This window comes from Panicum virgatum, chromosome 6K (assembly GCF_016808335.1).
Source record: "Panicum virgatum strain AP13 chromosome 6K, P.virgatum_v5, whole genome shotgun sequence".
Lineage (NCBI taxonomy): Eukaryota > Viridiplantae > Streptophyta > Magnoliopsida > Poales > Poaceae > Panicum > Panicum virgatum.
Window position 1 is genome coordinate 45,625,738 of NC_053141.1, and position 12,246 is coordinate 45,637,983.

At 44.3% G+C, this 12,246-nt stretch overlaps 1 protein-coding gene and 2 long non-coding RNA genes across 3 annotated transcripts; 2 read left to right on the plus strand and 1 right to left on the minus strand.

Moving 5' to 3' along the window:
• Positions 1–4,708: 4,708 nt before the first annotated feature.
• Positions 4,709–6,102, minus strand: LOC120713007. Its single transcript, XR_005691141.1, has 2 exons — positions 5,966–6,102; positions 4,709–5,166 (listed from the first exon to the last, which is right to left on the minus strand). It is a non-coding gene; the product is annotated as an uncharacterized LOC120713007 (long non-coding RNA).
• Positions 6,098–6,859, plus strand: LOC120713008. Its single transcript, XR_005691142.1, has 2 exons — positions 6,098–6,236; positions 6,333–6,859. It is a non-coding gene; the product is annotated as an uncharacterized LOC120713008 (long non-coding RNA).
• A 2,275-nt stretch (positions 6,860–9,134) lies between these two features.
• On the plus strand, positions 9,135–11,651 carry LOC120713010. Its single transcript, XM_039998966.1, has 3 exons — positions 9,135–11,125; positions 11,196–11,294; positions 11,382–11,651. Exons 1-3 carry the CDS (start codon positions 9,150–9,152, stop codon positions 11,479–11,481), a joined length of 2,175 nt encoding a protein of 724 aa, XP_039854900.1. The 5' UTR covers positions 9,135–9,149; the 3' UTR covers positions 11,482–11,651.
• Positions 11,652–12,246: the final 595 nt, after the last annotated feature.

Consider the following 12,246-nt stretch of genomic DNA (forward strand, 5'->3'; position numbering starts at 1 on the left):
GCTATCCAACCATGTTTTCAGCACGTAAAACATATGCAATTTTATAAAACAGGCCAATAGGTTGTGTTTATAAAAACTAGGACAAAATATGCATCAAAGCGAGGAGAAAATGGGAGACGGGACAACGGTTGGATTCGGGTGTCGGGTCAGGGAAAGGTTTTGGGGAACTGGGGGCTTGGACAGGATGGATTAAGCTCAACGACGAAAAAAAATTGAAAATTATTTTTAGCGTGTGATTTATTTGGTAAATTTTTCAGGATGTCACATCCTCCGACCTGGTAAGAAGAAAATAAAGAAGCATCAGCACAAACATGAATATTAGCACCAGTGTCCACCCATCACTCGGATGAACAAAAAACTGAAAGAACTGTAGGTAATGAATTACCGTACCCCGATGTTCTTCCAGGCTCGCTAATTACCATGTTGGCAGAATCCTTGCCTTTGCGATTCGGACACTTTACAGCAAAGTGTTCCGTACTAGCACACACATAGCAAGCTCCCTTCTTCTTCTTCTTCTTGAAGGTGATTGTCTGCTTAGTCTTTGGTTGGTTCAACGGTGGCTTTTTCTTATTCTTATGGGAGTTGTTCTTCTAAACAAGATTGGCACTTAAAGCACCAACAACTCCTTTCACACATATGTCCTTTGCTCTCGCCTTCTCCTCAACATCAAGAGTCCCAATGAGTCCATCTATGGTGAACTCATGTCTCTTGTATTTTAGTGAAGTAACAAAGTCCCTCCAAGAAGGTGGCAGTTTAGAGATAATACCTCCGGCCACAAATTTATCGGATCACACATGGGGACTCTTTGCTACAATTTTTGAGATCTTTTGCCAGAATATGTATTTCATGAGCCTGTTCCACCACAGAACGGTTTTCGACCATCCTATAGTCAAGGAACTGCTCCATCGCATACAACTCACTGCCGGCATCAGACACTCCATATTGAGCCTTAAGAGCATCACACAATGCTTTGCCAGTTGGCAGTCGGACATAAGAATCCACCAGGTTTTCAGCGAGAACACTAATGACGCAGCCTCGAAAGAGGGTATCAGCCTCATCGAACGCACTCCCTTCATCTGGAGTGAACTGTTTAGGCTTACCTTCTTTTACATGCATCACTCTCAGCACTGTTAACCATAGTATAAGCCGCTCTTGCCAACGTTTGTAATTGGAACCATCAAAAGGTGCCCTGACTGAATTGTTGCAGCAAAGTTAGATACCGAAAGCCTATTAACAAGTTTAGGTTTTTTGATTGTTAGAAATATAGGCAGTTTTCGGTATATTTTAATTCCAATTGCTATTATCAATTTCATGGCATAAATGAGTGATATTGTGCTAACAAAATATGTGCTCGTGTTCATGTTATTCTCACTAATAAACATGAACAAAATAGTAAACCAGAATTGGTTTAGAGTGTACACTAAAGCGGGACCAGTGCCAGAGGCACCGGGTGCGCCGTTCCCATGACTGGACATTGTGTCGGTTAGGGCTGTTCGATGTAGCTGAACTTAATCGATGCAGTGCAGATGGCCGTCGGGAAGTAATCGAGACGATCTTGATGTTCACTTGGGGAACACAGGTACGGCCACCAGGAAGTAGAGGACGTAGGCGTTCGGCCACCAGGAAGTCGAGGACGTAGATGTTCGTTCGTCCACTGGGAAGTAGACGAAGTAGTTGATCACGGAGCGAGCAGTCGCGTCAAGACACTCCCAAAAAACCTGATTGCCTCGCTATCCCGAGCAAGATCTCAGCTTTGCAGAGATTTCGGAGGCCTACTCTCGTCAGAATTGTGCTCGCAGCGCTAGCGATGGGGATTGCAGAAAGCAGCTGAGGGAGAAGGGAGAGATCTCCTAAGCAGGAGTACCAGAGAGCTTGAGAGTGTTGTGTTAGAATGAAAGGAGCTGGTCTCCTTTTATAGTCGATCCTAGATGAAAGGGGGATGAACCTAGACGCCTCTAGGTGCAACAATGGCCATTAATTTGCACTATTAACTGGTCATCAATCCTCTAATTTAATCGCTATTTATTACCCAGCCATCACTCTCCTCGTGACTCCCTAGCATTAGTAGTGAGGTTTAATTTTTTTTCATTGAATTATTGAACTAAAAAGCCCCTCATACTCCAACAAGGAGGAGGATGCTGCGTGCGTGCGCCGCACTCCGCTCGGACTGAACTCGCGTGGAAAACGGGTGCACGCGCGCGCTCGGCGACACTGGCACAGTCCAGAAGCTATCCATCCGTCCAGCTGTGGAGGTGTTCCGGTCTCCCACTCCAGCCCGATTCATTCCGTCTCCTCCTCCTCCGGTCGTCCGATCCGTCGACGGGTACGGTTGCTTTCACTCTCAGATGGCAAGAGAGGGGAATTGACGCGCGCCGCTGCTGTTCGGAGTTGGACAGTCGGCGTCGACCTGCAGATGCGGCCCGGCCACCGGCTGCCTAGCTGCTGGGTTGCCGGGAGTTCCGGCAACTCGCTGGGCCACACCGGGCAGGCTTACGAGCGTCAAACTCTTATCACGAGTTCACGACCTGCCTGGTTCAGACGGACATCAATTTTCCTTTTTTTTTAAAAAAAAACATCGATTATTACTGCGTCAGTCAACCACGATTAACTGTTTGCGCCGCATAAGTTCATTTCCTTCCGCCCCTCACCAATTCACTTTATCCATTTAACCTTCTAAGGCTGTGTTTAGTTCGCAAAAAAAAATTTGAATTTTAGTAATGCAGCACATTTCGTTGTTATTTGATAATTAATGTCTAATTATAAACTAATTAGTCTTAAAAGATTTATTTTGGATGAAACAGTTATACTATGTAATTAATTATTTTTTTCAATTACATTTAATACTTCATGCATGTGTAAACATGGCCTAAGCAAAATTTAGACACAAAAAATAACCATGAAAATTACTAAATATTGAAGAATTTCTGTGCCGGTTTTGATTCCTGCCCGTACTACTGTAGAGTGGACATTTGGCAAAAGTTACACGCGGTTCTTGAGAAAATTCTTCTTCAAGATGACGGTGAGATGATGGAGCAGTGGTGGCCGCCTCCGTCCACGAAGCTGTATCAGCATTCATGGCGATGTCGTGTACTGGTGTGTGCAGGGAGGTATACGCACACGATGGGTCCATATTGATCTCTTACTCCGCACTGAATTGGACACGCGACGGACCACGGTCTAATAACATCTTACGGCTCGGCCCATATACTGAGAGGAGTTGGGCCCACGACCTAACTCAAAAAAACAAAAGGAGTTAGGCCCATGGGTGTCCGTTTCCGGATCTTTTTCGTTTTTATATTTAAAAAAATAAAATTTCAAAAAAATATGTCGAATAGTCAAATTTTCAAAAAATGGGTGTCTGTCGCCCATCCTAAATGTAAAAAAAATTTACATTTAGATCCTGGCACCTAGGGCGCATTAAACAGTAAACTTGTAAAATCGATATAAAATCGTAGAAAAATCGGAACAATACAAACTCAAATGTTCTGGATTCTATGAAATAATATCTACAACTTTTGTTACATAAAGTTTTTCATTTGATCAATGTATCTAAATCAAGAAAAATAGTTCTTTTACCTAGAAAAATCTGAAATAATTCATTTGGTCTAGTTGTGCTTATCTAAAATTTACCAAACTTTTTTTATAGCTCTTAGGAAATAAAATAATGGTACTGTAAAAGTTATGGCTTCTAATACTCAGCATAGCAGCATGGATAAATAACCCATTTAAACTAGACATATTGCAAGATCTAATTTAAAAACTTATTCTACAAATGTTTTCTGGGCCTACCAATTTTGTACAAGCCTATGCTCACCATATGCAATACTCTGGCCAAAGATGACATGCATCCAAAGGATGGATCTTGAGATTTAAATAAAAGTGTATTAAACTGGTATTTAAAATAAAGCAAGATACATTGATCAAATGAAAAACTTTATGTACCAAAAGTTGTAGATCTTGTTTCATAGAATCCAGAACAGTTGAGTTTGTATTTTTTTTATTTTTCTACGATTTTATATCGATTTTACAAGTTCATTGTTTAATGCGTCCTGGGCGCCAGGACCTAAATGTAATTTTTTTTACATTTAGGTCATGTCGCCCACTGGATAGGTGATAGACACCCTGTCGCCCATTAGGGGGGCGACAGACACCCATTTTTGAAAATTTCCCTATTCGGCATATATTTTTGAAATTTTGTTTTTTTAATATAAAAATGAAAAAACGCTCCGGTTCCACCCAGCTGAGTTCCGGCCCACGGGGCTTGACCGGCCTAGCATATTATGGCTTGTTTTTAAGTCTTTTCCCAATGTAATCTAAAAAGAAGTCTTTTCCCTATGTACAATACAAAAATGATCCCTAGAGCTTTTCCAAATCGGAGTTGCTAGCGCCCGGATGTCCGATGGAAAATTTTCTATCGGACGCTCCGTCGCAACATCGAGAATAAACTATTGTAATATTTTAAATCTACTGCTTGGAACGTTATGAATATATATGTAAAAATAACTTCGTCATCCAATCCTGTGATAGAAAATTCCCGCCGTAACATGACACAATATTTCATGCAACATCCGATAAGAACGACAATATGCAGAAATAGAGTTATGTAACATTGACACTTACCTGTTGCAACATTTAAAGATTGTAATTGCGATATTTTTGCACTATAATTGTAACATTGAAAAATATATTTTTTAAAAAAATAATAGAATAAATAGAATTAGTCATTATATTAAATTGTGCAACATGGCAAATCAACTATTGAAATATCTAAAATAAATTTATGCAACATCCTAAAATAATTATTGCAACATCACCTCACATCTCAAACATATTGAAAATAACCACTACAACATCATATGTCGACCCACGGAACAACCTTAAAACAATTACTGAAACATCAATAGTCGACTAAAATGATCGCCGCAACATTAGTAATCAACTCTTGCCGCAACACCGTGATATGTTTATCGCAACATAAAAAATCACTTGAGAAAGTCCACCGCATCATCCATCATTGAGGTTGGAATGGGTTATCCGCTGCAACATCAGCTCATATAGTAACAAAATTACATGCAGAAAATTTCCACTACGACATTGCTGCGCTAGGTGAAGTAGGCGTCCGATATTTTGAGACGTCTTAATATTAGAATTTCTGTTTCCACCTACCTGCTTGGTAAAAAAAAAAAGAGGATGTCACGGATAGCATAGAGGCTGGTATAGTCAAATAACAGGTCCCAAACGGGCGTATATTTTTCTCTTGCTGATTGGCATCATTGACATGCCTGCCGCATACCGTTTGTTGTTGTTCTTGGCAAGCTGGCACTTGGCACGGACGGACCCGATTCAATTAATCAATGTTCAGACTCGCAGAGCCTGCGCCCATTAGAGCTAGGTCATGGTACGCCATCCATTTTCATTTTCCATGGCACGAGGAGGAGGAGATGGGCAAAAAAAAAAGGAAGCAAAGAGGAATGATAGCCGATTTGACTAACGGGAGAAGAGTAAAGTACACAGATGGCTTGCCTAATATACGTGCTTCTAGTTGAGTTTTATCGTCAGCAGGGAATCTATCATGCCCGTACAACTATACTTATCCCCGTAGGCCGTAGCAGTAGACAAATTGAAGGCTGCTGATTCGTGGCCCCATGTTCATTATCTCTTCTCTTCTCTACTCCTAAAAAGTTTCAATTGGCGACTCGTCCGTCGCCCCCGTCCGCCTCCCCCTCGTCAGTCTGCCTCGCAGAGCCAGCAGCCGTCCGAGGAAATGATTCCTGTGTGCCCCACGCCCCTCCCGAGAATCGTCATTCTGCTGGTATTGAACGGGAACCGTCTGTTTTGGACATCAAGCGGAACGGACGATGCGCATTAGGCGCAGATCCTTTCCCCCCTCGCAATCCCACGCCACCATTCCAACGACGGCAGCTGACGGATGGGCCGCGGCCGCGTCGTGAACCATATCGCTTACCGAGTTGGCCGCCGCGGTGCACTTCATGATCCTCCTTGCGATCTGGGACTGTGAGGTGAGGTGAGTCGCGGCGCGCGTCGCTCCGTCATCCTCAACGGCCGGTCTTGATCCCCTTGCATTGATTCTTCGTGGGTTAAGAATCACGAGTTCACGACCACCACGAGAGTCGCCGAGCTGTCGTACCGGGGAGCTCCGGTTGCTGATGATGTTGGCGGGGGAGAACAGAACCGAGCCACACCAGATCTATAGGGCACCACTCGTCGCAAGCCAGGTCCGGTGAAATCCCTAGAGTTTCAATAAAGAAAACAATTAAATATCAGATGGATGAACAAATTGGAAGAATCCATGACACAGATCAAATTGTCAGATTGGCATGCCGGAGCTAGACATCCGCCGTGGTGCTTGGTCGCCGACGAGCACTGGGTTGGAGTCTTGGAGAAGGATGGGGCTGTGAGCCCGTAACTCCGCCACTGTACGTGCCGTCTGAAGAGCCCTCTCAAGCAACGGAAGAGCCTGGCCCGATGTCGACGGCACTTGCGAGCTATGGAAGACAGGAGGAGCACGACGCCGTCGGCCCTCGCGACATGGTGGAGGCAGAGTTACTGAAACATCTAAAGGACACAGGACGGGAGGAGGGTGAGCCGGTGAGGTGACGCCATCGGCTGCAAATGGAGATGAGCAGCTCACGTGCCGGCTTGCAGACAGGTGCTTCCCACCACTCGTTTAGGCTCTGGAACCTTCTCATTGTTGCTTCTGGTTTCTTTGCTCATGTTGTTGGTCAATCAATGCGTTGTGTTACTGTAGTGATCCATGTTTCAAAATAGCTGTTTCATCAAGATATGTAAGTCAGGATCACCCAAACAAAATTTGGTAGCTAAGAATTTACAGGGGCAATGGGAGCTATGGAATGTCGTCTGAGGTCATCCTTCATCCTTCTCATAATGGATTTATTCTAGAAAAAATTTAAGCATACCATTTTTTTCTGTTCCCACAGCTCTCATGTTATGATCTTGCAAGCCTTTAGTTTATCTGTACAATGAAATAGATGAAAATGTTTATTTTACCTTGATATCCCATTTAATTTAGTTTAGCTTTAAAGTTTGACATGTTACGTACGCATATTATGTTATCATTTTGTTACATGGTAGGGATCATTCATCTGCATTTAGGGTTTTTTACATTTCTCCCACTAGTCTAGCCACTCTCCTCAGTATTCCCCCTAGCTCACCATCCTCAGTTTTCCCCCTCCACCTCAAATTCGTGCTCAGATTTGCCATCACGGAAGACTTCCGTCCATCCTGCGGCCCGACAGGCGGGACCCAGCATCCCTTCCGTCACTGCACCCCGACAGGTGGGACCAAAGCGTGGGGCCCACACGTCAGCAGTGCCCCCAACCCTAAATCGCGGCACCAACCTAGCAGAAATTCCCCAATCCAAGTATCCAACCGAGCGCGCCGCTCGGCCCCGGCCTCCCGCCGCCGGCCTCCGCTCCCGCCGCCGCACTGCACCGTCCCGCGCGCCCCCTGACCGACCGCGGCCGGCCTCCGCTCCCGCCGCCCCCCGGCCCGGTCCCCGCGCGGCGCGCGCCTGCAGCTGGTCGGCCCCGAGCGCCCGCCGCCGGCCTCCGCTCCCGCCGCCGCTCGGCCCCGTCCCCGCGCGCCTGCAGCAGCTCGGCCCCGAGCACCCGCTGGCCTCGCTCGGCCCCTTTCCCTGCTGCAGCTCAAGCACCCGCCGCCGGCCTCCGCTCCCGCCGCCGCTCGGCCCCGTCCCCGCGCGCCTGCAGCAGCTCGGGCCCGAGCGCCCGCTCGAGTGCCGGCCTTGCTCGGGCAGCTGCAGCTCGAGCGCCCGCGGGCCTGCTGCAGCTCGAGCGGGTCGAGCAGGCGGCAGCCGTCCCCGTCCCCGCGCGGTCGGCGTCCCATCCCCGCGCGGTCGCGCGCGGTCGCCATCCCCGCGGACTGCTCGGCGTCGTCCCGTCCCCGCGCGCCTGCCGCTCGAGCGCGGGCCTGCTGCAGCACGAGCGCGGGCTCGGCTCGGCCTCGACCGGCCGCCGCGCTTGCTCTGCTCGAGCGCGGGCGCGCGAGCTCTGCTCTAGCGCGGGCTCCCCTGCTGCCGACCCGCCTGTTCTCTCGGAGAACCAGAGCCCCGGTGCCGACCATCCTATTTGACAGGAGCACCAGAGCTGCCTCTGCTTGGTGTGAGGTAGTAGTAAGCTCTTCCTACCTTTCCAATTTCACTACTATAGATTTGAGGATTGATTATGTTAATTTTCCTGTAAATTAGGATGGATTCGAATACTTCTTTTGTGCTGAATGTTAGAAGGGAAACTAGCAGAAAATTGGATGACAGTGGTAAGCAAGTATATGTTGGTGGCTTTGATTTTCACATAGCTGCAGATATTACTTGGACTTTCAAGCAATTTAGCAAGGCTATATGTGATCGACATGCTTGGAATGTGGATGATGCTGTGCAATTCAGCTACTCCGACAAGGATGAGAATATATTTGTGAAAGTTGCTAATGACGTAGATTTATCTCTGATGTTTGCTAAGTATATTGAGGAAAGGTCTGTTATTGTTCAAAATGATGTGGTTATTAGAGCAAGGGCTACTTCTGAGTGTCCAGAGACTTCAAATCAGGCAATATGCTCTCAACTAGGGATGAAAGTGGTAATCTGAACTGTTAGAACAAATTTAATATTTTAAAATAGATATGTATAAAATTGGATGTTGATCATTTCTTATATTATCAAGCACATTATTACAAATAAGAATAAAATTTTGCATAAATTATTTTATGCATTATTTGCTCCCTACAACAAAAAAAAAAGTGAAAAAAATACCGAATTTGTTTCCGAATCCATACCGAATTTTATATCTATCATTTGAGAAAATATAGGATGAATTTGAGGTTTACCTTTTATGAATCTTTACAAGCTCAATGCTCAAAACAAGAATACAAAATTTGTATACAAGATTCTATATCTTATTTATTCGCAATCAAAGAAAAACGACCAAAAAACTGATTACCGAATAATTACCGTTTCCGACCGTTTTCAACCCTACTCTCAACCATGTAGCAGCAAAAGCCGTCAAATTTTAGCACTGGATGATGATGAACATGATAAAATTGTTTTATATGATAATGAGGATGAGAGGTTGTATCCAGACTTGGTTCAAAGCTGTCCAATGTTGGCACTAGGTAACAGGCCTGCACAATTTGATGACACTGATGAAGAAAAGGAGGAGGAGAACAATGACATGGGGATGTCTGGGCACGAAGATGATGAGGACAGACCGGTCATTGAATATGATAGGGACAATCCATCCCTAGAAGAAGGCGCCATATTTCCATCGATGGTTGATTGTCGGAATGCACTTGCTACTTATTGCATTAAGGGTGAATTTGACTTTGAAATTGACAAGAGTGAGCCAAGCAGGTTGAGAGTGCATTGCACATACGAGAGGTGTAGATGGAGGATGCATGCTTCTTTGATGAGAAATAGCACACTTGTTCAAGTCAAAGTGAACCGTTGGCCTCACACTTGTCCAAGTACGGAAAGAAAAGAGACATTGAAGCTAGCTAAGAGCAGGTGGTGCGCTGAAGTTATGGGGGATTGGGTGAGAGATAACCCATGTATTGGTCCAACTGCATTGATAAAGAAGATACATGAGAAGTTTAGAATGAGTGTGCCTTACATGAGAGTGTTTTATGGTAAGGAAATGGCTCTTGATAAGATTTATGGTCCGTGGAAGGATAGTTTTAAGTTGATTTACACATTCAAAGCTGAAGTGGAGAAGGCATGTCCAGGAAGTGTTGTAGAGGTTGACAAGCACACGGTGACGTACAAAATGAGAAAGAAGATGATGGAGAAGGAATGTTTTAGAAGGGCTTTTGTTTCATTTAAGGCATGCTGGAAGGGCTTTTTAGATGGTTGCAGACCATATTTGGCAGTGGATGCAACTGCATTGAATGGAAGGTTTAGAGGGCAGTTAGTAGCTGCTTGTGCAATTGATGCACACAACTGGCTTTTTCCAGTAGCTTATGGTGTGCTAGAGATTGAATCAGAAGAGAGCTGGAAATGGTTTCTTGAGAATCTACGTCAGGTTATTGGGTTTCCACAGGGACTGGTTATACACACAGATGCTTGCAAGGGTTTAGAAACTGCAGTAGAGAAGGTGTTCCCTGGAGTGGAGCATAGAGAATGCATGCGTCACCTAGCTGCAAATTTTAGCAAGATCTTTAAAGACAAGATATATGATGACAACCTATGGCCTGCATCATTGACATGCAGCCTCAAGAAGCATAATTATCACTTGAGGCAATTGCACGCAGCAAATCATCCAAAGGTGAAGGACTGGTTCGAAAAGGGTCATACAAAGTTATGGGCAAGAAGCAAATTCAATGAAGTATGCAAGGTCGACTATGTAAACAATAATCTTGCCGAGTGTTTCAATGCAAAGGTTAGAAAAATCAAGGGGCATCATTTGGTGGAAATGTTGGACAAGATTAGGCAGATGATTATGGAAAAGTTTGAGTTGCGTCAGAGAATTGCAGCGACAAAGTTTGTAGGCCATAAAATAATTCCATCTGTGATGAAGAAATTACTTGCAAAAACTAGAGGTTTGAAGATGACAATGATAAGGCGCGCGCCATTTGAGGCAGAGGTGACAGCCAAGGACAAGGAAAATAGGGAATGGAGGTACCCAGTAAACTTAGAAAAGAAGACATGTAGTTGTAGGCAATGGCAAATTTCTGGGTTGCCGTGCATCCATGCCCTGTTCTTCATAACTTCATTGCGTGGTCCGGCTGCTGAAATCGACCAATATGTGGATGAGTATTATTCTGTCGCCAAGTTTAATGCAACATATGCTGAGAATGTTCCTTCTATTGAGTCACAGTATCAGTGGGACATCATTGATCCAGGATTCATTCTCCACGCTCCATTGCAGACAAGAGCACCAGGAAGGCCAAAGAAGACTAGAATAAGATCAAGTGCAGAGGGCACTGGACTTGGCCCTAGGAAGCGAAAATGTGGAAGATGTGGAGAATTAGGACATTTTGCTAGCAAATGTAAAAATGCAGTTGATCCATCTTTTAGAGAAGATCAGCATTGGGGTGCAGCAAATGCAGTAGAGCCAGAAAATGCAGTAGAGCCCTCCAGGTATTGTAGGTTTGTTTATTTTGTAATATTTAACTGTCGTGAATCAATAATAATTTGATTTGTTGGACAGGAAAAAGAATGCACCTAAGCGGAGGAAAAAGAAGGAAGGAGAAGACACTATTGCTATAGTGCCACTAGCTGAGCCCTCCACTCTTGTGTCACAACAGAGGTATTGTTCATTTATTTGCTGTGCGCTTGTTGCACTACTATCATGAATGAATAATTCATTTTTATTGGTCATTTATTTGTTCTACAGGAAAAGGAAGAGGGGAAAAGAGGTGGTACGCCCAGCTGAAGACGGGAAAAGCAAGCGTCCTGTCCGATCAAAGAAGATGAGGCAGATTCTGGATTTGTAATATTTCCATATTTCTATGTGTGGTTGAACCTAGAACTAATTGTAATATTTCTGTGTGGTTGAACTATTTGTGGTGCAACATTATGTATGCATATTTTGAGCCTAGGACTTGTAATAATTTGTGCTTGGGATTATGTGAACATACTGATGCAGGATCACTACTTTTTTTCATGCTTGTCTATTTTGGCCATTTTGCTGAATCTCCTCTGTGGTGGAAGATGGTTGTAGCTGAAACATGATGGCTAGCTTGTCTTGATGACGCAACAGATTGGTTGCCTTGGCGTCAGTTCTTTCTTCGCAAGCATTTTGAGGAAGAATTGATGTAACATAGGTTTGCAGAAAAGAAAAGGAAAAAGGTTTGATAATGTGTCTTTAGTTTGATAATGGGTGTAAAAGACAGACCAAGATCTATGAGCGCTGGTTATTAGCATTTTCCACACGCTAGCAAGTCACCAAGGAGCATTTTCCAGTGTTAGCCCAGCTAATGCGGACGATCCAGCAACGGCAACTGGGCCTCGTAGGTCCACTCGGCCCAAAGTGCCAAATTTCTAGTATTAAGTATTTCATAATTCATTTAATTGATAGAAATTGGTTATTGTGTAAGAAAATTATATTTCTAGATCCTAAATGAATAAATACCCTATATGAATGTGTGTACCAAATTTCAAATGAAAATAATAAAAAACGTAACCTATATAGTGCAAAATAGGGAGTTGTAGTTGAATATGTGTGAAAGATATACAAGATGTATTCAATTTGTGAACAC